Raw genomic sequence first — 27,643 nt, 5'->3', positions numbered from 1 at the left:
GATAGTTTAACATAAAACCATTGTAGCGAAAAGGTTATTTTTCTTCAGCTCTAAGCTTTATAGCATATAAAAGTTGTCAGATTTTTTCCACATAATACAGTCTGCCTCCTCTCTCAAGCCTCAAGCTAAGGAGCATGAAGTCTCAAGAGTGCAAAAGAGATGTCTGCACACATTGTCTTTGCTGTGCCATGTCTTTGGCAAAGGGGCATCCACAGTTTACAAGACTTGCCTTCAATTTTACTCATCAAACAATGGGTGTGTACACAGCCCATTCAAGGCAGGGAAAATGCAACACAACGTGACATGAACATCAAGCATTCGACCATCTGGGGAGGAAGAGTGCCAAATAATGACTCCTTAGTGATTATGGAAGCACTATTCTTTTTTCTATCCTGTCACATCACCCAAAAATAGTTACTAAAGGAGCAATATGTGTGAGATTTGATCTTACCACATGCTACTTTGACACTGGTCTGTTTCTGCGTTCCTGTGCGAGAAGTAAACAGCGACGTGGAATTTTGTAACATGAAGGCAAAAAGAAGCTGCCAATTCAGAGACGTCAATTGATTCTAAACCCCTCCTCCCACCTTAACTCACTTCCGTACAATTTATTTTCCACTTGCTTTTGTTGCCACCGAGACCGGTCTCGTCGACCTCTCAAAGACTGGTCATTAAGATCGAAATCTTCACCACATAAAATTTTATTTGAAATCAATTCACTGACCTTCACCATGCAAAGGCAAACACATTGTCAAACCCATCCCGATTTGAGGAGCTGTGTTAAACAAGCGTTGCATATCTTGATTAATAAGTCCTCTGTGGGTGATGTGGAATAGGTTAAAACTTCATCATGTTTCTGGATTTCAAACATAACCTTTGCAAAAGAGAATTTTGATCAATTTTTTTTGCGGGAGATTTAAAATCAAGGCTCTAAATACCTGTTCTTAAGGATTTTTTCCCCCAACTATCGTGCAGATGAATGAATTCACAAATGCACATGAATACAAGGTGGGCCTTTATTCAACCGAATGTACAGTATAGAGCCAAGCAAACCATTCTCGTCTGACAGTGTTGCCCCAGGCTCTGCTTCACAGTAGACAGATGGAAGGAAACATCACCACAGCATGTGCAATCGCCTTCATCAAACAACACACAAAGGCTGTTTTAACAGTTACTTCTGGAGAAAGCTTTCCAAGAAAGCAGAATTATGACTTAGACATCCATCTTAAAAAGGAAACACTGTCAAGCTGATATCCGATGATGTTGTGCATGTATTTTTGAGCATCTGTAATATTTGTGTTTATTTTGAGCAAATAGTGACAGATAAAAGTAAGGAGGTGAAACATTTGTTCTTCTTTTGCACTACAAATTGATCTCACACCGCACAGCTACAGAAATGAGGTGTGTGATGTACATGAAACGGAACAGAACAACAACACAATGCTACGATTTCATTATTAATTTACATATGTTGTCATTAACTGACACTTTTCCACCCGTGCTTTATCATACAATGATCACAACACAATGTGGAACACGTTTTAGCGCACAGACCTTATTATGTGTCGTAAATAGGTGATTCATAAATTATTAATTGGCACATCCAAAGGCTTATCCTGACTTTGTTTTAAAGAAAATCAGGAGAGCCATTTTTGATTTTTCTTTTTAGCCAAATATGTCTAACTCTCTCCTAACCACGTTTGGCATTTAACCCTAAAATAAAACATTTCAAGGTGATAACTCAGAGATTGTGCTTGTGTACATGAGCCAAAGGGTGCTCTTACTTGTCAGTGTGCCAAAAGCAATTAGCAGTCTTTCTCCTGTCAAGGACTAACATGACATGACAAAACCACACGCAAGTTAGCCCAACCTGTACAATGCTTTAATGCAATTAGTACTTTTCAGACACAAACACACATTTGTATCAGCTCTTGTGTAACAATAACCTGTACCTCACACGCATACACACACACACATTAATTTGCCAGTGGGACATTAGGTGAAGACATGTCAGCTGACAATAATGGTGGTTCACAGTGCTGGCTGTAGTCTAATTGGTGTGTTGCAAATACACGTCACTCAATGTAAGACCCTTCATTAGCCTCAAGAGTTCTGTGCCTTGTGATGAATTCTGCCTCATCCCACTTTTGCCGTGCTTCAACTTTATCTGACAGAATATTATTGACAGTGGTCTTCTCAGCAAAAAGAATTTCATGTCGACTGGAGGCTGATTGCTTGATCGAGACGAGGAGATGTTTAATGTTTCATACAGATTATGCTGAGGGCATTTGCAGATCATGTGCAGTCCTTTGCTAATGATACAAATTAGAATTGCACCTATAGCCCTCTCTTAACGTGAGCCCACTTAGAAGAAAATTATGTTAGATCTATGATCCGTCATGTGTGGTCCGTTGTGCGGCGCTGCCATTACTGCGGTGGCGAGTCACAGTGTCTGCTGCTTCCTGCTGACAGTGATAGCAGCAAAGGTTATCAATTTTGTACATTATCTCAGCTAATTGAGGAAAAACTTGGGCATAAATGTAGGCATTATGGACTGTCTGTCAAGTACCAGTACAGTATCCTGTAGTTAAAAAAAAACACAAAAAAAACCTCTCTCACACTACTAAACATAGACCTGACGGTGTTCGGTTTGATGAGTGACCATGTCATTCGACTTTAAGCCAAATGTGTCCAGGTTTGGTCATGACTTTTGTAATTGGTTGGCATAGATGATGAACACAGACAAGTATGTATTTAAAACTGATTGAAGTAAAATATAAGACTTATATAAGACAAGGACACCTTTGTGATCTGTTTGTGCATAGTGACATTTTTATGTTTTGCAATAGGCTAATTAGTTGGATACAATACATTACGATATATTGTGATTTCTAACTTTTTTTCCACAACACATTCAAGAAAAAGTTTGTCAACATCTGTTTGTATCTAATTAGGTACTTTTTTTCCATCTTTACATCTTTTTGAATCATTTTTATTGCAGCAAACTGCATCTAGTTGATTGAAGAAGCTATTTGCAAAATGAATTATTTACATAATAAAAAAATCGATACTTACCGTCTGTGTATCGATACAGTATTGCCACATAAAATATCACAATGCTATGGCATATCAATCCCCCACCCCTCCCCTTCTTTTTAAATACTTAACGGACAAAAACCCCTGCAATGCTGTTTCTGTAAAAGTGCTAAAATAGCACTGTCAAAAGTTAAAAAAAAAATCACTTAATGAACAGTTTAAGAAACTCTCAGTTTCTGCCTAAATCTAATTATACTGCAAATGTGATTTGCAACCAAGGACTACTTTTGCAAAGTACACATGAATACAAAGTAGACACAGAGTATACTGTATAGAAATTACATTTCTCAAAGTAATGCTTTTTGTCACTGTTGCCTCAGAGAAAAGCAGAGATCAGCAGAGATTTCAAAACTAGAAATCTTATTCTTTTCGTTTGCGGAGACTCCATATATTTTAAATAATATATAATACTTATAGCAATAGTCTGATATGGATGAACCTGCCTCAGGATCTGTCTCTCTGTTTTTAGTTATTTTGCCTCAGACATGACGGACTGTAATCATCTTGGCTGAAGGCTTTTTTTTCTTCACTATCTGCTTCTCTGGATGAAACCACAGTCATGCATGCTAGATATTCATACTATATGGAAAAGTTCAAATATTATTTAATTCAGGGGATCTTTTTGTCTGTCTTGGGTTTCTACACCATTTCTCTGAAATTCTACCTCTGTTGCCAATAAGGCAAAAGCAAATATTGAATTGTCCTCGCTCTGTCCACTCCATCTTTATCAAATCTTTTTCTTTCTCCAGAGATCCTTGAGAAAGTGGTAGAGAAAGAAACAGACAGAAAGAAATGAGGCAATAGAGATAGTTTCAACTCATTGTGGTAAATCTCAGTGGTTCTTGAAAGTTGCCATGGATACAAACCCAGCCTGTATGGATAAGGGAAAAAAATGTTTTGTCAGGATGTGCCCAAGTCTTCAAAAATGTCTACTGTATTTCTACAGAATATTCTCTGGACATGTTTGCACTGCTCTCTTTCTAAGTGACATTTGTTTCTCCTGTTGGACAGACAACATTAAGAATTTAGGCTCAAATGCTGAAATGTAAAAGAAGGAGAAACCCATGGCAACATTTGAAGGATCAAAGGTGATGCAGCTACTGGACCGTGGTCTCTTCGGAAAACTTATGCCATTTAAGCTGAAAGGATAATACAAAACCACAGAATGGTGTGAAATTGAGTACAGTGGGCGAAGAATTTGTCCTTTCTCAAAACCTTAGTATATTAATACATGGCAACCTTGCAATTTAGCTATGTAACCCCTTCCTTCACCAATCCCCCTGCCCAGCTGTGCTTGACTGATAAGGTATATTAGTGAGTGCACTCTTTCTTCCAATTATTTCTTTTACATGTGTGCACAACAAGTCATGGATTCCGTGGGAGGCCAGCAGGAAGCATGATTAAAGGCAATGTTGAGAAAAAGGTCTGTTTGATCATATCTGTAAAAAACAAGAATGAGCTTTGCTCTTCTACATGATTCATTTAAAAGGCCACTATTTTGATTTAAAGTAGAAATAAACAAGTTATTTTTCTTTAACTTATCATTATGACTGCACAATATAACGGCTACGGAATAATGTGACCATTAGCGTATAGATTGCTTCCCTATAAGCAAGGCTGGAATGGCCATCTGGCATGCCAGGCACTTTCCCGGTGGACCGTTGTGCCTTTTGGGATGCTACAACTGTCTGGCCCATAAAACAGGTAGATCGGCACATTAGTTTTTGGTTTGTTTTGTTTTTTTTCTTCGATGACACTGGGCTGGCCCAGTCACATATTAATTATAATAATTATCTGAAAAATGTCGACCAAAAGCCCAAGTCCGGTTTCTTTAAAATAACACACTCCGTGCAGTTAGCTTCAGTTTCACAGCCACATTTGAGCCACGGATCCTGGCTATATTTACCCACGCTTCATGGTGTGTATCAGCAGCATTTGAGCCACCATTCTGGGGTGTTTTTCTCTGACCCGTTCCTGCCTTTCCATCAGCTTTGGAACCACCAAATGTGGGTATTTAAAGCTAAAACATAGTGTGTTTTTTAATGCCCAAATCTATCAACACATACACCACAATATAAAGTTTCAATGTATCCGCTTCAAAATAATGCAGATGTAACATATCTGTGGTTTACAGAAACCAACAATGCAAACATTTCATTCAATGATTGGGTTTTATAATTGCAGGGAGTGTATATTTTTGGAGAGACTTGGTTTTGGAGCAATGGCCGTTTGTTTTTGGGATGATGGGCTTTCTGTCCAATGCAACATTTTTGGACTCACAGGGCTTCAGCATTTTAGGCTGTAAGGACAATGGCCAGTCCCTGATTAAACAGCACAGCTGTAAAAAAAAAAAAAAGAGGGTCAAAATTGATAATATGTACCCTAGAAGAGGCAGAAAAATTGCAACCAGAAAAAGACTTGACCCAGACTTGACCTGGACTATTAAGACTCTTCCAACAACTTGCTGCTCAGAGTAAACTCATTCAGGAGCTTATCTGGTAGAAGCACAGTTGCTTCGTCTCTCCCTATCCTGAGTTACTTTGGTTACGAGACGGGTATCACCAGGTCAGTTTGTTGTAGTCTGTCATAATTTAAGCCTATGTGAAGCTCACTGAAAACATAATATGTGTGACGGCTCAATAGTCTAGGAAATGTAAGAGCCTGATAAATGCAGGTCTGCATGTGTAGGGAGGGTCTCGTGGTCAGTGCTGAGAGATGCAAAGTTACAGCAGGAAGAGCAGAGAACAACTCAAACAAAAAAAAAAATCAATCTTTTTGGATTTTCCAAAAGAGAAGAAAGGACGGGTGACACATTTAAAATATTTTTGTCAGTCCAGCCCTGCCTATAAGCTTCCCTTTCACTATGTACTTCAGTCTACAACCAGGTAGGATCTCCTGGGAAAATGAAAGTTTGATTTACGGCACAATGGAAGTGTGTCAACAATTGCGCCACTAAAGCAGGAAGAGGTTAGCAGTTTTGTTTTCTACGGAAGTTATCAGTAGCTGTCCCACAGAGTACCAGTGTAAGTTATTTGCAGTCACTATCCTCAGTCGCAGAAATAGTTGACAGAGAAAATGTGGAAAACAAAATATAGTGCTTCCTGTGTTATTGGTTATTACTCGGCTATGACTAAAATAGAACACACTTTGGTTGTCTTAGCGACAGCTGCACTGACAACAATACCATATGGAAATGCTATTGGAGTTGAAAAGTAATCTGTCTTATTCTACTTTAACATCGTGGGAAGCATTTATGGTATTTGACTGTTCAGACAAAGGACAGTCAAAAATGTTATGGATGTTTTACTCATTATCCCTGTAGAGAAAATGATAATAGTACATCTTCTGAGGCAAGGCAAGGCAGCTTTATTTGTATCGCACATTTCATACAACAAGGCTATTCAGGTGCTTTACAGAAAAACAAAATATAAAATGTAATAAAGGATACATATTCACAATGAAAGAATAAAGAGAAAAGATATTAAAGGTTAAATTAATCACTAAGTGATTTACAATTAAAAAAAAATGTAATTTTGATATAACATGACATTTATGAAAGAGCTTCCACATTCCCAAATTTCCCAACGTGCTGTTGATATTTTGAATATGAACCTGTTAAAAAAAATAACAATGAGCTGGAGGAAAATGTGTCACTGGTATTGTTCACTAGAACAAAGATCTGTAGAAAAAAAAGAGTGGACCTTTAAACTAAGCCTCTGGTTTGGTTAAGCTGCTGAAACATCATAACTAAGGATTATTTGCCATGAATAATCAATCAAGGGTAAAAACCGTAATCTCCTCCACTGTTAGTTTTACACACACACACACACACATATAGCTTTATTTCAGTTTGGTGAATTATAACAGTCCACTGATGCATCCTATAAGGTTTGACAGTGTATGAAGTAGATTTTAGAAATGCCAAAAGTTTCCCCAGAAAGTTGAAAATATCAAAATGGCCAGAGCTACAGTATCACACATTAGCAACTCTGTGCCTTCTGACAGATAATACTGCTTTTTGTATGGCAGACTCCTTAACCCTTTAAAACCTGGACAACTTTGTTTGATTTATTTCAAAAACATACATGGGTGGTGAAGCAATGAGCAACTTCATAAGACAGGGCCCCAAAATTAGCACGAAATCATCAAAAAAGTCACAAGTAAATCACCTAAAAATAAGCAAAAAGGAAGACAAGGAAATTCCTCCAAAATGTGCTGAAAGTTATCATTTTTAAATGTTTCCTTTTTTTTCTACAACATATATACACAATATGCACATCAAGATATATTAGGAAAATGTAGGACATTTTCTGTAGTATATATATATATATATGTATATATATATATATATATATATATATATATATATATATATATATATATATATATATATATATATATATATATATATATATATATATATATATATATATATATATATATATATATATATATTCTGCCCTTTTGTGTCCATTCAATTTGTGGTGACTTTCTTATAACCTTTCACAGATTTCTTGAAATTTGTGGGCATTTCCTGGCCAGTTAGTCATTGCCTTTTTTCACATTTTTTTCCTCAAAGAAATCAAACTAATTAGATTTTCAAAGGGTTAAATACCTTGTGAAAGCCACCTGAAGGCAGCACAAGAAAATTGAAGAATTAAAGGAGTCCATAAAAATCCTCAGAGACAAACAGTAAAATTAAAAAGCAGTTGATTGTATGCAGTGTTTTCTCTCTCTCTCTCTCTCTCTCTCTCTCTAGAAAAATGCCATTTTTGTCACTTTTAGAGTAAAATATAATTTGGCCTCATCACAAATCAGCCATCCAGCCCTACCCCTGCCCCCTTGTCTTCAGGGATGACTGTTGTGACATGAAATAATGTGGAGGGAAATGTTGAACAGGTGAAGATAGCTGTTTATGAAACCTTGCCAGGGGCTAAACTTGTTAAAATGCAAAGTTAGAGCCATTTGTTGTATGAGGTGATGGCAAAGGGATGAGGGTAATCAGCTGTAACATAGTGCTGGTGATGATCTGACCTTTGTGTGACCATAACCCTTTACGACCCCCATAAAAGCACCTGTTAGAATCAGCTTTAGGGTATTTGAGGACAAGAACACCCATTCAATTTGCTGCGGCAGAAAAAGTGACAGCTTGATGGTTTGTGATCAGGGATTTTTGAGCCGATCAATATCTCTCATTGATGCCTGTCTGACATAGTGCCCTTCAGCTGCAAGCAGATTTGTTGATGCTCCATCTCCATGGGTATTGTGGTCCAAATTACACGCAGTTAAAAAACATTAAGCACTTTTGTGATGCTGAATGTTTAGAATCATTTTAGTGAGACACTTTCTCATTTTTTTTTTAATAAAATGATATTACCCTCAATTTTCCAGGTAACCCTGTGTTGCCATTTTTGTCATTTTTTGCATTTCAAGTGTTCAACAGTTCAGCTGAACTGGGGCGGGCTCACACATCACAGGAATAATTTGACACCATTTTATACATGGAAACTATGGAAACTGTGAACAAACCCATTATCGGGCTAATTTCTCTTCTCATCCCTGATAAGAGCTCTGCCACGGCCTGTTGACACTCTCGGGAATGTCTGAAAAGAATTTGAACCTCATCATTATTCAGAGGTGCCGATGATACAGTAGACCTAATTGGAAATGAAAAGCAGAACCAAAGCTTGGTATAAAAGTGAACAGTGCCCCCCTCTTGCTTTCAGGCGGATTTCTGGAGCAGTGTGGCTACTCTGCAAACAGCAGAGGCATCTGTGGTCCACACATACCCCGCCATCCACCTACATCTCTCAGTGCAAGCATCTCTCCAACGCAGTGCGGCTTTAAGAGGACCGGGGCTCTTAAATCTGCGGTTGGCTCCTCCTTCCGCCATGATGTCAGTCGGAGGGAGAGCGAGAGGGAGAGAGGTGGGCAGTATTGAGGAACTGAGTTCATACAATACTACTGAGACATCTACAGCTTAGCAGACAGATACGGTGAACCGCCTATCCCGGCTCCTGTAAGTGATGCTGCACTGAGGCACACTTTGATCCAACTCCATTGGGGGGCGATGCGCTCTCTGCATCCCTCCTTCAAGAGTTTTTTTGGGGGAGCGTGCACAACCTCGAATCAGTCAAAACAAGTGGTTATAAAATATATTAGGGTGTAAGCTTTCAGTTTTTCAGCAGAAGTCCTTTTTGCGCTCTTGGATTGAAGTTTTACGCGCGGGTCAAGACGCCTTTTTTTTTGCGCACACGTGTACGTTTGGTGCAAGCAGATTTGAAGCTGGTAAAATTAAAGTAGGAATTTCAAGGCACGCGTAGGGTAGGGATACAAAGTTAATATAAAACAGGCTTGGATCAATGCGTATCTTCGGCCGTGGGATTGCGAGCCCAAGACACCCGAAGAGGAATTACAGCGTCCTTTTCAAACAAAGTTGATCGCTGTGCATTTTTTCTCTCTTGCACATGAGGACCACAGCTTTTTTAGCGCATGGATAAGTTTTTGTAGCGGATAACGTTTTTTTTTCTACTTGCATTGCGTTTTTTGCTGCCGCTTCTGATGAGGATCCCCTTCCACTTCAGTTTAATTCATGGCACTTCTTTTTTTGTAAATCAGTGATGTCTCCACGCGACGGTACTCACGGTTGATTTTTCATCCCATTCGAGCGGAAAAGGTAAGCTTTGCTTCTAATCATGACTTTACTGCTGAGATCATAATGTTTTTTACTTAAGTGGTCTCTGAGCGGATGACTGGTCTGTATCCTGAGCGCATTCGGAGACGCTGGAGAGCGCCCAGCAGCCTAATTTATATGGTCCGTATAAAAATCAAATTGATGTCTCAATACTGAGGACCTGCGCTATATTTACAATCCCCGAAAGCTACATTAGCTGAGCGAAAATTTAGTGATAGTCTACAAGGCAGTTGGATAAATCAGTGTGTCTGGATTGTGGGTCATTTTGATGCTCCGTGGGTTTTCCTAGAGCTGCTCCAAAAGATATAACAGGCGTCCCCGCGCACCTGATGTAAATAGAAATTATCCACGGCCACGGTGCATCGTGGAAGCTGAGTTGTCGCATTATGAATATAAGCTACCGCGCGGTTGGTCACGACTTCGGGCGTTATTTAGTCAACAGATCGCTGGATAGATAGGCCTACTTTCCAAGAGCATCCAACTGCAGGGACTTGTCAGTGCAGGTTTCTCAGCAGCTTGGCCGCTAAGCTCGGTGCGTGGGTGCGCGGTAACAGCGCGCTCTTTGGTCAAGCGGTTCAGCTGTCACAGACCATAACCCCAGGGCCAATCAGTCTGCTCACGCTCACACTCTTGAAAATAAATGAATAAATATAGTATTATTTAGTTCAAATAGTCACGACGTAAATCCCTCGTTGGTCTGGAGATTAACCGCCACAGTTGGTTGTTTGGGTTCCTAATATGTTATACCTGCTCAATATGCAACGCATTATTATTGGGCCTGTTTTCTCTTTTTTTTAAAGAGTCCCATAAGGCCTTCTGAACTCAATATTTGCTGGAGAATTAAATCAAATGGTAATGCGAGCCTTCCCAAGGTGAGCATCATATTTTGGCTGTAGGCTGATGCGTTTATATTAAAAGAAGAGTCAGTGAGTAAATGGAAGCAGGCTAAGTATTTGTTTGAGTTGAAAATTGCAAATATCTGCTCATGCACATCCGCAATTCAAATTCACCAGCAGGTACAAAGCAATTGATCATAGTCTGCAACACACTGATAAAGTGGAGGTGCTACAACCATATCTCCAGTTATTTTTTATTCCTCCGATAAATTCAACTAAATAGGTTATTGACTGCAGAGTGATGGGTTTGGGGGGGTTGTTAACTTGTTAGGAAGCTGTAAGCATTCAAAAAAGCTCAAAACTAATTTGTAGTCTCAGACATGCTTCTCCAGGTGTCAAAGATGGTGTTTTTGCTTACAGTGTGTGTTTGGTTGTTAACATTCAAGCTCTTTTTAAAATCACTGCCTCCACAGTCACATATCTAAAAACTCAGTAAGTTAAGAGTTTGTCTGTCATTTAAGCCAATTTTTAGTCCTGAGTAACTTGAAGCATCCTTTCTACTTCTCATAAAGCATAATATATTAAATATGACTGCTCACATTGAATTTGTATATTTCAGTATTCATGATGGTGTCTACAGCACAAAATTGCCCTTAAAATATGGTCACTTGGAAATCTATAAAAATGTCCTCTGATATATTTTCATATTGTTTCTCCAGTATCATTTATAAAAAAAAGAAAATTTAATTTTAGCAATTATTCAAAATTTATACAGCTGTGGGCTGCAGTTTTTCTGTTTGACTTTGTTTTAGTCAATTGCATGGTTATTACAAAAATATATTTCCTTGTCCATAATTTAAAATTTTGTCACATTTTCATTAAATGTAATGGATTTTAAAGTCAAAGTTAACGTTAAAGATGATGTAAAGCTACACCGAAATGATCACACTCATATTTGGCATTAGGATTACATTTATATGTATGGACTGCCCTCTTGAGGTCCATGATTACAAGGTTGTAAATTAGTTCGTCATTTAGCTAATGCAGGAGGGTAAGAAATATTACCAACCAACCATTTAATTACCCAAGTAGCACAACTCTCCATAATCCAAGTCTATCTAAGAATTAAAAATCTGATTGAAATGTGAAAAGCCACTGGGTTATGCAGCTTAACAGCATTGCCAGACTTTATGCAAACATTCTGCTTCAAATTATGTGTCAGAATTTTGATATATCAGCTATATCCCCTCTCACTGATACAAGATAGTGTGATGTGCAAATCCCAGTGATATTTGAACTTAAATATATCGTACATCTTTTGTCAGTATTAAATCTACTGTTAACATTGTCAATGTGGCCGTTTATGTCAAACATCATTCTCTCGCACTTTCTCACTTTCCGGCATGACTTAGGTAATATAGTCATTGTTGAAGTTTCCCAAGAGAAAACAACTTTTATTCTTCCACCTTGTAAAGAGAATTGTTCTGGCTGTGTGGACTAAAAAAGAACTGACTGATCTTGACAGAAACCTGGTCTGTCAGGCTGTCAGCGATCCTTAAAGCTGTTAAAAGAGAAAAAGCCCAAGACAATCAAAAGTATTACTTCTACCAGTGCCCTCTTTTGAAAATCTCTTTGGATCCAAAGACAATATTGATAGATACAACAGTGGTGAAAAACCTGCCTTTGACGCTTAAAGGACTCCAAATGTCTTGGTTCCTAGCCTCAGACTAAGTCTGCTGAAAGTTTCCAGTTGAGGATGTCTTTAGGGGTGAAGGCAGGGGGTGACACTAGCTCTATGTCTCCCCTCTCACTGCTACCTTCAGCGGATGCAAACACCAGGAAGGCCTGTCCATCACGCTGTTGTGTAAAGTGATCCTGGGCCGGCCTGCTCCTCTTCACTCTGTGTCTCCCAAGAGGGAGGTTTGAGTTTGCCTACTGGATTCAACCTGCTGTCTGGGGCTCAAAATAGCATTTCAGGAGACTAGTGAAATGTAAGCAAAGGAGACACTCTGACTGACACCCAGGATTTCTTTCTCCCTCCCTCTTACTTTTTTTTCCCTCCAGCACAATTCCTTCTCTCACCTAGCCTATCCCTCATGGACAGGCTTATAAAGAGTTGTGACAAGTGGAACGCCATGCAAATGTTGGGAAAATCCTGCTTACAATAAAATAACCTGCAGTGAGTTAATAGAATATGAGGAGTAAACAAGTTTGGCTGCAATATGTTGAAGGGCAACACGTGCCTCTTGCATAAAAAGAAATCTAACATTGTAATTTTAGCAATTTTGTCTTACGTAGAAAGGTAATAACTCTGTTTTTTGTAATTTTCTACAACATATAATCAAATGTATGTAGTTCTTCCCTTTTTGTACAATGCAGTCTTTTAACATCACGTCAGCACTGCCAGAGTGTCCTTTTTGTTACTACATTTGTACTCCTGCATGTAGTCTTAGTCAAAAACATACTACACCCCTTCATCCTGTGAAACATTATTGTCACTTACAAGGGAGAGGGAATCTAGATCAAGCTTTGATCTTTTCTGTTTTTTCACTTCGGCGAATCACATCCCATTTAAGGATGTAATTTAAACTTCATTATGCGTTGTGCGAGCTCAGCCTTGGACTGCCTGGCGATCATCACAGTAAAGCAATCGCTGCTCACTCTCAGAAAGATGCACACTTCAAAGTAAAGTGTGTCACACTTCCTAATGGGATATATCTCATCAATATTTTGACATGACAGTCTAACACTGCCTGCTATACGTGTAGAATGAATAACCCTCAGAGTGATCGGTGTCAGCCGTGTGTTTTTTCCTGTCCAACTGTTCTTTAATGAGTCTCGTGTGACTGCTTTATGAAATGTGTGAAAAGAAATCTGTCTTTACAGGCTGCATGAATGCCTTGCAATTGTTGCTGATTCAAAACCAGCTTAATTAAATTCTTATTTTTAATCAATTCCCCTTTGTCGGTAGGCCGAGAGCTTCAGTGGCTATGAATGCTGTTGCCTTGCCAATTTAGAGGACCCCTGTAGAGCAGTTTAGGTAGTCATACCTTTTCTGCTGGATATTGTTTGACTCATGTAAATGGATGGAAATTTCATAAAGTAGGGAATATTAAGGTTCCCAAAGAGCTATTTGCAGTCCCTTGTTACCGCCGGTATGTATGCATTTTCAGCACCAGCTGTACATCGTTCCTGTGATGGCTGTCATGCACTTTTGCCATACGTTAAAGGAAATGGTCGTTTGATTTCAAGGCAGCTATCTTATGAATACAAACCAATATCTTGAGGAAAATTGTACGGTTGATAAACACTCAGGGGGTTGGTGGACCTAAATACACAGGGGGATATGAGCAATGAAATTATATTAGTCATTACTTATATTGCACTGAAATCCACATGGGGAGCCAGGAATATTATGAGGAGTAAACATAGCAGTGCATTGGTGGCTTTCTACGTCATTGCACACTAAAACACTCTAAATAATGTAATCCTGTTGTTCCACTGCAAAAAATCTTTTGAACATGGATATACTTTGATAACTACACTGCATTACCACCACTGCAATACCAACAGGCAATTAAACCCTGCGTGCCCAAGCAATTTATGTGATTGTGGTGGAAATGATGGAATTTCATTTATTAAAGATATCCGAGTATGGATTAAATGAATGAATAGGTCCAAATGTGAGCTAGCAAACCACATGAAGTAACTCCCCTAATAACTTACTAAATATTCTACTAATTAACTGGTGTAAAGCAGTCAATATTTCATGCTAGCATGTACTGGCAGGGAAGGCATTGCAGAGTATGACTCCTTCATCATCTTCCAATGACCTACTTGGGTTTTGGCAAATGGGGTTCTTGCCCTTTGGCAAGCTTTTTGCACATATAAAACGGTTAAAGATTTTGTAGAACAACAGCATCAAATGAAGTGACAACCAACACATTTGTTAATGAATAATGTTCTGTGGTGGTAAACCCATCTGCACTGCATTTCCTCTTTAAGGTTTTATCATATGCATTGTTCAGCACAAACAGCAAACTGAATGCTGTTCAAATTTGATGTTGAGAGAAAACACATTCGTCAGGATGTAATGAAGTTATGATTAAATTTCACTAATTTGACTGATGGTGGCTCCCACAATAAATAATTTCACAGTGTTGTCTCCTTCCACCGGAGATGCTCTAAACAGTGCTCTTATCTTACCGTGTATGTTTACACACATGGGCGTTCATGAAATATTTGTGAGCTCAATTGTTTACATTCAGAGCAAATGAGGTTTTCCATTAATAGCTGCTGTCAAGCGGTACTACTGCAAGTTTGTGTGTGTGTGTGTGTGTGTGTGTGTGTTCGTGTGCATGCAGGGAGGCACTGATGCTCAGGTCTGTATGTGAGGTGCAGTTTATGAAGACACCGCTGCATCTTATTGACTCAGATATGAGCTAAGTTTTTCTCTTCATCCCATGTTTCCATGTGCACTAGTTTGTGAACAAGCTTTCAAAGCAAACAATTTTGTCGCAACACTGAACTCAAATGCTTTCATACTTCTCAATAAAAATATGAAATGGTTCATTACAGCGATGAAATGGATTGATGGAATACGTGAACTGCTAACCTTTACGTGTCCGCTTGCTCAGTGGATGTCATCAAAGGTTAATTGTGTAAAACTGCCGTTAATTTGCTCTCAAAGACATGCGAAGGATGTGGGCTCATAACTAGTTAGGATGAATAGGTCAAGTTGAAAACTCTCCGTGAGGGAAAATAGTACTAATTACAGCAGAACTTGAATGCCGTGCAATTTTGTTCACTGACATTGTGTGTTCTGTCTTTTTCTCTTCCCATTCTTTTTTTTTCTCTCTCTGTCTCGCTTCTCTTGTGGCAGAATTGCTGCTGTAGAAGTGAAGCTCCTATCCACTCTTGAGTATGGACTTAGCAAGTCAGGCTTATGTGGTGGTCTTGCTCACCTGTGTGGTCGTGCTATGTCGGGCCCAGGAGAGGGACTACACGGTGAAGGAGGAGCAGCCGGAGAACGTCCGCATCGGGAACCTGCGCAAGGACCTCGACCTCAACCTGGACCCCAACATCAGGCTATCCTCGCCGCTGCAGTTCAAACCTGTGTACAAGACAGGTGACGTGCCTTTGGTGAGGGTGGAGGCCAACACCGGGGAGATCTTTACCACCAATCACAGAATTGACCGGGAGAAGCTGTGTTCAGGGGTCTTCGCTGAGAAACGCTGCTACTATGAGATTGAGGTGGCCGTGCTGCCAGATGAGATCTTCCGATTGGTCAAGATCCGCTTCCTGATCGAGGATGTAAATGACAACGCACCCCTATTCCAGTCCACTGTAATAAACATCTCCATCCCGGAGAACACAGCCATCAACACCCGATACCCGGTGCCCTCAGCGTTTGACCCTGATGTTGGGATCAATGGGATTCAACATTATGAACTGGTCAAGGTGAGGCTCGCTCCTATTTCATCTCTCACACATAAATGAAACAGGAAATGTTATTATTTGTTTCACAGTGGCATTAGCTCCTCTTAATTTTGATACAAATCCATTTACATACAAACTAACTCAAACTCAACAAACAATTTTGTGTTGATATGAAGCCTATTTCTAAAGGTCCATTTGGTTGTGAATATTGATTTTGTTGGTATACATTTAAATGTTATCACTCAATTAAATAATTAATTATAATAATAATTATTATGTGTTAGAAGGGGCCTTCTACACCTACTTTTAGGTTCAGGAGGGTGTTATCAGCCTATTAAATGGTGATTATCAATTATTTTCCTTTCAGTTTTGTGAAGTTTGGGCACCAATACTACATGGTTAGGTTTGGAAAAAAGATAATGTGCTATATTCTGCCATACTCACACTTGCTGTTTTCAGTGCACGAGTGCCTTCACACTGTAAAGTATGTCAAAATGCTGTGTGCTTTGAGTATTTGGATGGCACACTCATAGCATTTAAAGAGTTGGATGTGGAATGCTGGACACTTCTCACCTCCGGCGGTCACCTATTTGGCTTTGGACAATAAATTTGTGAGAATGGTTGCTAAGGAAGCTGCAGCAATTGTAGACGCTCCAGAGAACAAGCAAATAAGCCTGGTGACAATCACTGTAAAATATTGGCGGTAATGCTCTACTAATGGAGGTATTCAAATTGAGACACAGCAATGATTTATATTACCTTTATTTTATATATTTATATATCGGTAAAATGAGAAAACTTTGACTTTTGGTTAACATGGAACAAAAACCCCAGTCTCCTGGGTGAAAGTCCTGTGTTTGTTTGATTCACCACTCAGATCTCCTTCCTGAAAGGACTCCATCACTTTTTACTCCAATGTTATATCACCTGACTTCCTCCATCATCGTTTCCTCTGAGCATCCTAGTAGGAGTAGCAGGCCCCCCCTAACCCATATCTACAAGGCTGATAACCACTGATAATGTCCATTCAGTTTAGTGATAACATTTAAAGCAGGTGCTGTCTGCTTCAGTCTCTTGAGAATGTGGCGGTCATGATTCCTATATATTCCTGTTTTATTCGATGTTTGCTGAATTGCCAGCTGTAATCAATTAAATTCTAATTTAAAACATCCAAGCAGAAACTGAATTTCTAACTGACGTTTATGTCCGCAATGCCATGTCTAAACTAAAAGCCATCTTGTAGAATTGAATTTAGTTCCACAGTGAATGAGTGAAAGATATTGATAGTGAAAGGTATGGGCCTGAAGCTTCATGTTACTGGTATAGTCTTCAATTTACTGATTTGCTTTATGGATGGAATAGAGTTAAAACTTTTTTAGCAGAATAAATAGGCTTTTTGTAAATCCAAGCAAAAAAGCAATTACTCTGATAAACCAAAGTGGCAATTTAGCTTGGAGAAATATTATATAGGGATAAAATGGTAAAGAAGGTATGAAATTAATTTTCTTTCATATAACTGTATGGATGCAAGCTGAATATTAGTCAGCACACATTATTGATTGAACTCTGTCACAGTGTTATGCCTGCAGCTTGCCACCTGTCTACATCAGGTCTGATTGGGTGACTATTTTAATCAGTGAATCCTTACGATATGTTCAGTCTTTGGATGTTTACTCACACGTGGTTTTCTTGTATGATTCAGATTCTGCATTGTAGTTTCTGCTGTAAACCTGCTGTAGAGCTGTAGTGCTGTAGTGTATATCCATATAGGAAATTAATTTTGACATGTTGAAAATATGACCTACTTTTTCATAAAGCCGAATATGTCAGGAAGCCTACAGTGTTTTATACCAGCCATTAATATTTTCATATGCTTTATTTCATTATGAGAGAAGGTTATAAAGAAGGAGAAGTTTTCTCCGGGTACAGTAATATCATAGAACACGCTGTAGAAAGTGCACACACAGCATATACCACATGTCCAATTTACAGCAACAGGTTACATGTGCTGAACATGGTAGATTTAAACAAGTGAGAAGCAGAGCACTGTATTATGTTAATAGGTGTCTCATGCAGAACTAGGAAAAGCTTTTCTTCATCATCTAATTGGTACTTTATTAAACTGCAGTGCAATATTCTCTGTTGTCTAATGGAGTCAGCCCTAAATCCTGAATTGTAGGATAATATCTTGCATTCTTCATTTATAGTCTAGACAACACTCTATGCTTTGTGGATAGATGAATATTGGAGATGACATGCGCTCTTACAAATGAAGTGTAATTAAAGAGGGAGATGCAAGCACTCTGGAGGAAACCCTAAACATAATAAATAAAGAAAGGTTACTGCATTTTGAGAGCACGGTGCGAGACAGAAATGACAAGTCCATCTTGGAGTCTCAGATGAAGTTAAAACTGGGTTTGGAATGAACAGAATCATTGCTGTCCGCGTCTGCCTTGAATACCAATTTGCATTTTTAAAGAGTCCCACTGCCAAGGCCTCTCCAGCGCAACGTCCTGAATTGTTCATGCCTGGAAAATCACCAACCAAATGTTCTGCTCATTATGATGATGATCTGCAATCATTTTCTTTGCCCTTTTCACAATATAAAGCCTTCTAAAACCCTCGCCTAGGCGCTGGTTGTATTATCTTTTGCAGGAAATTCTTCTTAGAGCATCCTCAGCACTGCGTCCCTGATTCAGTTCTTCTCATTATATTCTCATTGTGATCGAGATTAATTTTCTTGCGTCCCAGGTTCCATATGAGTAAAACTCAGAGAGAAACATTAAAGGAGCCAAAAACGTGTTCAACCTTTGGTATCTTTCATTTCAGAAGTGCAGAAAGCCAAGGGTTTAGTGAGGAAGGAATGTGCAAGCATTTCCTAGAATAGCTCTTGGCCGCTAAGCCACCCTTGGACTATCTTTGTATGGTCCTGTGAGATTTGTCTCAGAAGCTCCCTCAGAATGATAGTTTGCCCAGTTTCCTTGTGTTGTGCAAAACATGGTGGTGAAATTGCTACCATTGTGTGGCACAGTGAGCCACACTCAATGGTCTACCACTCCACATGGAGCATGCCCAAATTGTCAACATACAGAACAAATGAAAGAAACATGGTAGCTTCTTTTTGTACAACTTTGTCCTTTTCCAGAGCTAAGAGGAACAAGGGTAATTTCACCCAACACAATGTTCCAGCACCACACATAATGGTTGGTAATCACACTTTGAGTGAAACTCTGCCATCAGTGTGGTGCAGTGGTGTGTTACGTCACCTGAAATGCAGAGAAGGCGTCCTAAGAAATGGTCAAGGTCAGAGAAAGCAATCACATGCATGGATGGAGGAGGATCTCCCATGAAAGCAGATTTGATCACTTTATGTATTCATAGGATAACTCAGAGGCCAACATGGAAACATTCTCACGACTTAAGGCAATTCTGCTATTGGTTTTGCCCTGGACTTTGGCTTTTCACAAACATTGCCCCCTTTCCTTATTCCAGTGCCATACGAGTTTGCAGAATCGCACACCACATTAATCCAAATTGCATCTATGTCAGCATCTTCAGACACATTTGAGGTGGGCGTCTTGTTCAAGTCATTTCATGTAGATCAATGTTCTGCTGCTGGCTGGGCTATGCCTCACTTGATAAAGTGGATGATGAAGTGGGTGTGCGTATTTTAGCTGGGCGATCTGAAGAGCTCTTAGACTTAACCTTTTTGCCACCTTACTAGCTTTTCCTCTGCAACATTCCTATCTGAAATATACCTAAGATATTTTTAATGGATGGAGTGGTCTTTTAGCTGGTACTCAGAGTCGGAGCTTGAATAATTTTATTCCTAAACTGATTCTAACTTTGCATTTGAAGATGCAAAATTTATTCAAGCTCCATTCCCAAGTAGCAAGAAACATTTGATTAATGCATTGCATGCTGCCTATAGGCAGTGAATAGGATTTTGGGGCAGAGAGCTCACTGTCGAGCATTTCCAGTTTTTATTAGCATCCTATTTTGACACATTATCCTCTTCTAGGGGTTGACGAAAAGAGACAAACAATTCCCAGCTTCTTTTGTCTTAATTATATGCATGAGATCATGGCCAGGGGCAAAAGTGGATGAGGGATGGAGAGAAAGAATGAGGGAGGAATGAAAGAGAGAGAGGGTGAGTTTCTATCAGCATTATAAAGAGGTGCTATAGCTTGTGATGAATAGCCCTCCCCAGTTAGCCCTATCCATGGGCATCACCGTGACTAGAGTCCTCCTGATATATTCACAGCCCAATCTCAGTCTCCTCTTAGTTTTAATAAGGTCATCAACTTGACTGAAAGATGCATCCACTGATAATCTGAGGCGCTGTCTGCAGAAAGGGGGTTCAGAGTCATCCTTCCCTCATCATCAGCCACCTCTGCTTCTGTCAGTATCCCTCAGTCATACCATTTGAATTAGCCAACTCTGATTAGATTGTGTGCGGCACACATCCCACATATACAGTGCCCTGATCCTTCCACGATCCACCGCAGAGACCCGTAATGTGGAGTGAATGGCAACTCATCAAAGTTCAAGAAGACATGTACCTGTACAGTGTATGTGTGGTGAAAGAGTGAGCCATGGTATAATGTGCACACTTAGCCGTTTAGAGAGCTTTGTCCTTCTCGCTCAGCCTTAGGGTTTCCAGTGAGTGATTCATGCAAGTATTTGGCCTTTTCTTAGCCTGCCCTAGATCTTATCACAATCCACCAGACTAATTCTGCATTCAGGAGGATGCACAGCCTGAGAGATAGCTCCCTTCAACTTATTGAAATGCGCTGAGTGCTGTCTTGTCAGTTGTAAAATTGTGTGAAACCAAGACAAAAGCATAGAGGAAATGCTGGCTCATAAATCATTGTGCAGCATTCCCTTTGACACATCCTAACTCAACATCCTACTATTAAATCAGGCTTTGCCAAATATCAGTGTGCAGATACTCAGCTACTGTGCCGAATCTGTGAACTATTCAAACAACTGGGGATTGAGGAGCTCTGTGCGGATGGAGTAGTGCTTAGCAATAGAGCCCGCAGAATGTTGTCTTGGACCTTTAAGTTATGACAGAAATAGTTCAGCAATGTGCATAAAGATTCAGCACAGTCCATCCATAAGGCGGTTTCCCTACATTTCCATGCACAGCCTTATATACCATGTCTGCGTTCCCCTATATGATTTTTGCTTGCCAGAAGGATCACAGAATAAGGTCTGAAAGATCATTGCTGCAGCATTGGCTGGTTTAAGTAGTTCTGTCAATCACTGACATGTTGACAACACTCCCTCAGCAAGCGGTTTTTCAGAGTACATAATAATTTACATGCTGCAGCTGCACGTTTCCTTGTGTCGGCTACAACACTATGCTGGCACGAGGACGGTTAGAGATTTTAAAACCTACTTGTGCTCACAATTTGGTTGAAATGTTCCTCCCTTGAACGAGGAGAATGTATATATCTTAATCTCATTTGATAGCTGTGCCTAGACAGAGTAATCTCTTCCAACATTATGTGCAGCATGAAGCTTATCTCTTTAAAGAGGATGCTTTTTCTTGTTTTACCATGAAACTGCTTCTGACTGAAAGAGCTTCAAAGGGCTTCTTTGTTTCATAATGTGCATGCAGCTCATTCATGGGCTTGATCTTCTTCGTATTTCCTCCCCCCTGCTCTCTCTTTCTCCCCTTTTCTGTCACTTGTCTCTCTCTTCCTCACTCCTTTCCTTCCTCTCTCGTCTAATTTGAAAACATTTATGGATCCATACCATACCCCATCTGAAATTGTAAATATTAGTGCAAGTGTTTTTTTTGGGTGGAAGGCAATTACTCTTAACAGCCAGTGCCAGTTCCTCTGGTTTCTCATGGGGATTACTTATGCATTTGTTTTCATTTTCCTCCGGCTTTACTTTTGCCTAGATTTAGCCCTTCTTGAGCAAAAAGCCTTCCTAATATGCAGCGTTTTTACACTCCCTTCTCTTAATCTGTGGTGATCTGGACTTGCAGTGTATTTAAAATGGGTTCTCATTGTTGTATCTCCATTTCCAGCTTTCTCCCTCCCATTATGAAGTTGAAATGCTGCAATGCTGCCTGCTCTATTCTAACTTTACACAAGATAGGAAGGTAGAGTGAAATCTCATTTGAAGGCAAAAAGAAAATTCGGACAAGGAAGTAAATGAATTCCTTCAAGCAGTAGTTGCTAGGAGGGGTGGCTGGACTAGATTCACTACATTGATTGGTCACATTTTTAAAAGGCTTAATAAGCTGATATGTCCTGTGTTTTGAGGGCAAATACTGTAAAGTGTATGTAGAAAATGAGTAAAACTAGCTGATGATTAGCATGTTTTAAAAGGCTTTTGATTAATGGGTGCCGAACTGAGATGAGCAGAACTAAGCCAAAAAACAGCTGCCTTGTTTTAAAATGTCCTGGGCTGTTTAATTTGCTCTTGACATCCATCACTGCCTTAAAGCCTGATCCCGAGAACAGTTACAAATGAATGTAAGTAACCTAAGGAAATACCTCAACAAGCTGTATGGCTTTCTAAGACAATTAACAAATCTGAAAAAAAAATAGGAGGAATGCTGTAGAACATATTTTACATCACTGCAGAGATCTGTACCTTTCTTTAATACTCTATGAAACTGTGGTATTCTTACTCATGGTTTTAAGGGTCAGTGATTGCTTTACAATTTGCACAGCATATGGAACCCTCGAACCTTAGACCTTCAGGTCATATAGAAAATAACATCATCTACATATGTATGCAGAATCTCTAGGCAATGGCACAAGGTTTTCTTATCAGAGGCATTCTGGTTTCTGTTCAATTGTAATCCGATTCGTATTGACCAGTCATTTTTGAATGGCAGGTAAACAGTCCACATTGAGAGCACATTACATGGAACACACTGGCCAAATGCAATCTCTGGACCCTTTGACTATCATCTGAAGATTTAGCTTTTAATTAGCTTTCTTTTATCAGAATTATTATGCAGATATCTGTTCATAGAGATTAGTCAAAATGATCTGCACATGAAAGAGGGAGTCTTGGCCAAGATATTTGCTAGCTGTACCGGAACCCCCACAATATTGACTGTTGCCCTCAGAGGCTTGTCCTCATCAGACCATGGCAGAAGAAGTATTTGGATCCTTTACCACATGTCTCTTTTCTTACAAGTGAAAGTCTTGCATTGAAAATTGTACCTAAGTGAGAGTAAGTATAGTCAGGAACATGTACTTATAGTATTAAAGTAAAAGTAATCAATTCAGAAAAAATAATAAAAACACCCAAAGAAAAACCTAAAATAAAAGAAATTTAATACAAATTAGAAAACAGAATAGTTGTCCATTTATTTGCCATTTTTATTTATTTTTATGCTGTATTTGTATGAACTGTAATTCACAAAACATAAGCAAAAATAAAACAAACAAAAATGCAACAAAAACAAATGCAATGCAACAAAAATCCAACAAAAATAAATTTTATAAACTTTTTTAATGCTTTTTATGCAATAGTCTAAATTTAATAAAAGTAATGTGCAAACAGGCCTACCTCACAATGTACTTAAGTACAGTACTTGAGTAAATGTACTGAGTTACACTCCACCACTGCATCAGACCAATAACAAACCAGTTCTGAGATTGTATAACGAAAAAATGAGATAAAAACAGTCAAAGCAACACTCAAAACTTGTGTTGCATGTGATATTTAAATGTGAATATAATGAGTACTAAACAGAATAAATCCAACTCAAAATGTTGTCTTGTCTTTGCAGAGTGTCAGCGAGTTTGGCTTAGACATCATTGAGACTCCTGAAGGTGACAAGTGGCCGCAGCTTATCGTGCAGCAGAACCTGGATCGTGAGCAGAAGGACACCTTTGTCATGAAGATTAAGGTGGAAGATGGTGGCAACCCTCCCAAGTCCAGCACTGCCATCCTCCAAGTCACCATCTCTGATGTCAACGACAATCGCCCCGTCTTCAAGGACAGCGAGCTGGAGGTCACCGTGCCAGAGAATGCACCCATGGGGACATCTGTTGCTCAGCTTCATGCCTCAGATGCAGACCTGGGTTCCAATGCACAGATCCACTTCGCCTTCAGCAACCAGATCTCTGCCTCAACCAAACGTCACTTTGCCATCGACAGCTCTACGGGACTGATCACTGTGAAGCAGCCACTGGACAGGGAGGTAACTCCTGTTCACAAACTCATCGTCCTTGCCAGCGATGGCAGCTCCACCCCCTCCAGAGCCACCGTGATTGTTAACGTAACAGACGTTAATGATAATGTTCCCTCCATAGACACTCGCTACATTATCAACCTGGTTAATGGGACTGTTCTGCTGTCTGAAAATGCGCCTCTCAACACCAAAATAGCCCTCATCACTGTTACCGACAAGGATGCAGATCTTTATGGCAAAGTGGCTTGCTACACTGACCATGACGTTCCTTTTCGGTTGAAGCCTGTCTTTAATGATCAATTTTTACTAGAGACAGCTGCCCCCCTAGATTATGAGACGACTCGAGAATATGCAATTAAGATAGTGGCCTCGGATAGGGGGACGCCTCCTTTGAACACTTCAGCTATGGTTTTAATTAAAATCAAGGATGAGAACGACAATGCACCCATCTTCCCCCAGCCAGAAATCCAACTTTCCATACCGGAGAACAATGACCCCTCTACACAGTTAATAAAAATCAGCGCCACTGACGCAGACAGCGGACATAATGCTGAGATTATTTATACTCTTGGCCCTGATGCGCCTGACGGGTTTAACATAGACAGACGGTCAGGAATTCTCTCAGTTGGCAAACGACTGGACAGAGAGAAGCAGGAAAGGTACTCATTCACTGTCATAGCGAGGGACAATGGCTCCACGTCCCTGCAGAGCAATGTCACTGTCAGGCTAATCGTCCAGGACCTTAATGACAACAGCCCAGCTTTTACACACCCTGAGTACAACTTCTATGTGCCTGAGAACCTGCCTCTTTATGGAACTGTGGGTTTAATCACAGTGACGGATGCAGATGCTGGAGATAATGCGATTATAACCCTGTCTGTTTTGAATGGGAAAGACAATTTCATCATTGACCCCCAAACCGGCGTGATCAAACCCAATATTACCTTTGACAGGGAGCAGCAAAGCTCCTACACATTCATGGTCAAGGCAGTCGATGGGGGGCAGCCTCCAAGCTCCTCCTACGCCAAGGTCACTATCAATGTGGTTGATGTGAACGACAATCGCCCTGTGTTCGTCATCCCATCCTCCAATTACTCCTATGACCTAGTGCGAACCACCACCACCCCCGGCGCTGTGGTCACCAGAGTGTTCGCCATTGACAATGACACAGGTATGAATGCTGAGCTGCAGTACAGCATTATCAGCAGCATCATCATCACATCTAGGGTCTCCCCTCGAGGTCTCTTCGCCATCGACAAAACAACGGGTAACATAACACTGCAGGAGAAAATAGTGGCGGCTGATCAGGGACTGCATAGGCTGGTCGTCAAGGTCAAAGATCTAGGTCAGCCTGAGTCATTACATGCCATCGCACTTATTCACTTGTTCGTCAATGACACTGTGTCAAATGCTACCTTTATCCAAGAGCAGCTGCGAAAAAGTATGGAGACACCCTTGGATCGTAACATAGGGGACAGCGAGGTAACACCTCAAGCCAACGGATATGTGATTGTTGTGATCGCGATCATCGCAGGGACCATGACTGTCATCTTGGTGATATTTGTGACTGCCTTGGTGCGCTGCAGACAAACACCCAGACACAAAGTGGTACAAAAGGGCAAGCAGAGTGGCGAGTGGGTGTCACCCAACCAAGACAACCGTCAGATCAAGAAGAAGAAGAAGAGAAAGAAGCGATCCCCGAAGAGTCTCCTCTTGAACTTTGTGACCATAGATGAATCCAAGCCTGACGACCCCACCCATGAGCATGTTAATGGCACACTGGATCTCCCTGTGGAGTTAGAGGAGCAAACCATGGGGAAGTACAACTGGGCCACCACGCCCACCACCTTCAAACCCGACAGCCCAGATTTAGCCAAGCATTACAAGTCCGCATCCCCTCAGCCTACATTTCAAATCAAACCGGAGACTCCAGTGGCCCCGAAGAAACACCATGTGATCCAGGAGCTCCCCTTGGACAACACGTTCGTGGTGGGCTGTGACTCACTCTCCAAGTGCTCATCGACTAGCTCCGACCCGTACAGTGTCTCAGAGTGCAGCTGTCAGGGGGGATTCAAGACTGCGGGGCAAATCACCACCCGACAGGTAATTCATGACTTCCTTTTTAAACCCACCCACACTAGTCCCCACTCACACTCCCCTTGCTGTCCCGTGGTAGGTGATGTGAAGGGGGGAGGGTGGCAGAATGGAGCCAGGGGATTTCCCCACACAGGCCATGACCATGTCTACATGAATGTCATTTGCACTTAGAAATTGTGCAACAAAACGAAAGAGAAAAAAAAAAGTAATTTATCACAATTCATACAGCAAACCTTTTACTGTACTGATTGTTATTAATTCATGTATTCATTCACCCTCCTTCGTGAGCAGCCATAATTGCATAATCATTTACAAAAAAGCATGTGCAGGTTAATTTAATGCTCAAAAGCTTGAGTAATGGCAGCATGGCAATTATGATGGCTAGCTATTTTAAACTTCACTGTGAGTGGTTGGTGGCAATGTAGCCTGATTTAGAAGAGCCTGTGATAGGCGGCAATGATTGAACTGATGCATTTGAGGTCAAGGGCGAATGATGCTGTGTGCTAATATATTTGACTGACATGTTTAAACAAGGCAAAGCGAAAAATAAATATGGAAGCCACAGTGACAATTCATCAGGTATTCAAAAAGTAAAACAGTGTGCTCTGGACGTGCTCAAACAACTTGATAAATAGTCCCACTTTTTGTTGCTTTTTGTGTCCTTAAAATATTAAGTGCTGTCTTCACTTTGCCAGTGAGGCTTTGTGGGAGAGAAGCTCATTTGAATGCCAAGGTACAGCAAAGGGCTTATGATTCCGTAAGAGATATGTGCCAAATGCGAAGTGCCCCAATAAATAAAAGCTGGCGAGGGAAATAAATGTAAATCAGAGGTAAAGAGAGGTGGCCTTGCTCAGTGCTGACAGCCAGAGCAGAGCGCTGTGGGGAAGACTAAGTACTTCTTGGGGTAGTGGGGGGGAGGGGGTCATAGGGATCAAGGTGACGCAGAGCCTTGAGACCAATATACTTAAACACCAAGGGAGCAGTAGTCCATAAAAAGCTTGCCAGGTCGACGTTGCATTTAGCCCATAAATGCTCTACTTTAATGACCCCAATTATTGTTATAAACGGCATATGTAGATACACATTCTTTACATTCTGTTAAATTACCTCACACAGGAAAGGCTGTAATGACATCACAACAAAGGTCTGTGTTGCAGTTTGTGTTGAAGACGACACTAAGGATCAGTGTATCCCTAACACATGGCAGAGTACGTACATGTTGATATTTGACCTGCTATCACCAGCACAAAGGAGCTAATCAAGGCTGACTAGTCTGTGCACGAGGGTAGTAATTTATTTATATCGATA

The 27,643-nt window shown here is 40.3% G+C and overlaps 1 protein-coding gene across 2 annotated transcripts in view; it reads left to right on the top strand.

Moving 5' to 3' along the window:
- Positions 1–9,107: 9,107 nt before the first annotated feature.
- The window catches only part of pcdh11 (protocadherin 11), a 148,197-nt gene continuing 129,661 nt past the window's right edge, over positions 9,108–27,643 (top strand). For both annotated transcript variants that reach the window (XM_042493963.1, XM_042493964.1), the window contains exons 1-3: positions 9,108–9,772; positions 15,509–16,086; positions 23,834–26,341. In XM_042493963.1, the coding sequence (XP_042349897.1) occupies positions 15,550–16,086; positions 23,834–26,341 (3,045 nt within the window). In that variant the 5' untranslated portion in view covers positions 9,108–9,772; positions 15,509–15,549. The remainder of the gene's footprint in view (positions 9,773–15,508; positions 16,087–23,833; positions 26,342–27,643) is intronic.

The sequence above is a fragment of the Plectropomus leopardus genome, chromosome 9, assembly GCF_008729295.1.
Source record: "Plectropomus leopardus isolate mb chromosome 9, YSFRI_Pleo_2.0, whole genome shotgun sequence".
NCBI classification, from domain to species: domain Eukaryota; kingdom Metazoa; phylum Chordata; class Actinopteri; order Perciformes; family Serranidae; genus Plectropomus; species Plectropomus leopardus.
Note: the sequence above shows the minus strand (reverse complement) of the source record. Positions and strands in the feature narration are given on the sequence as shown.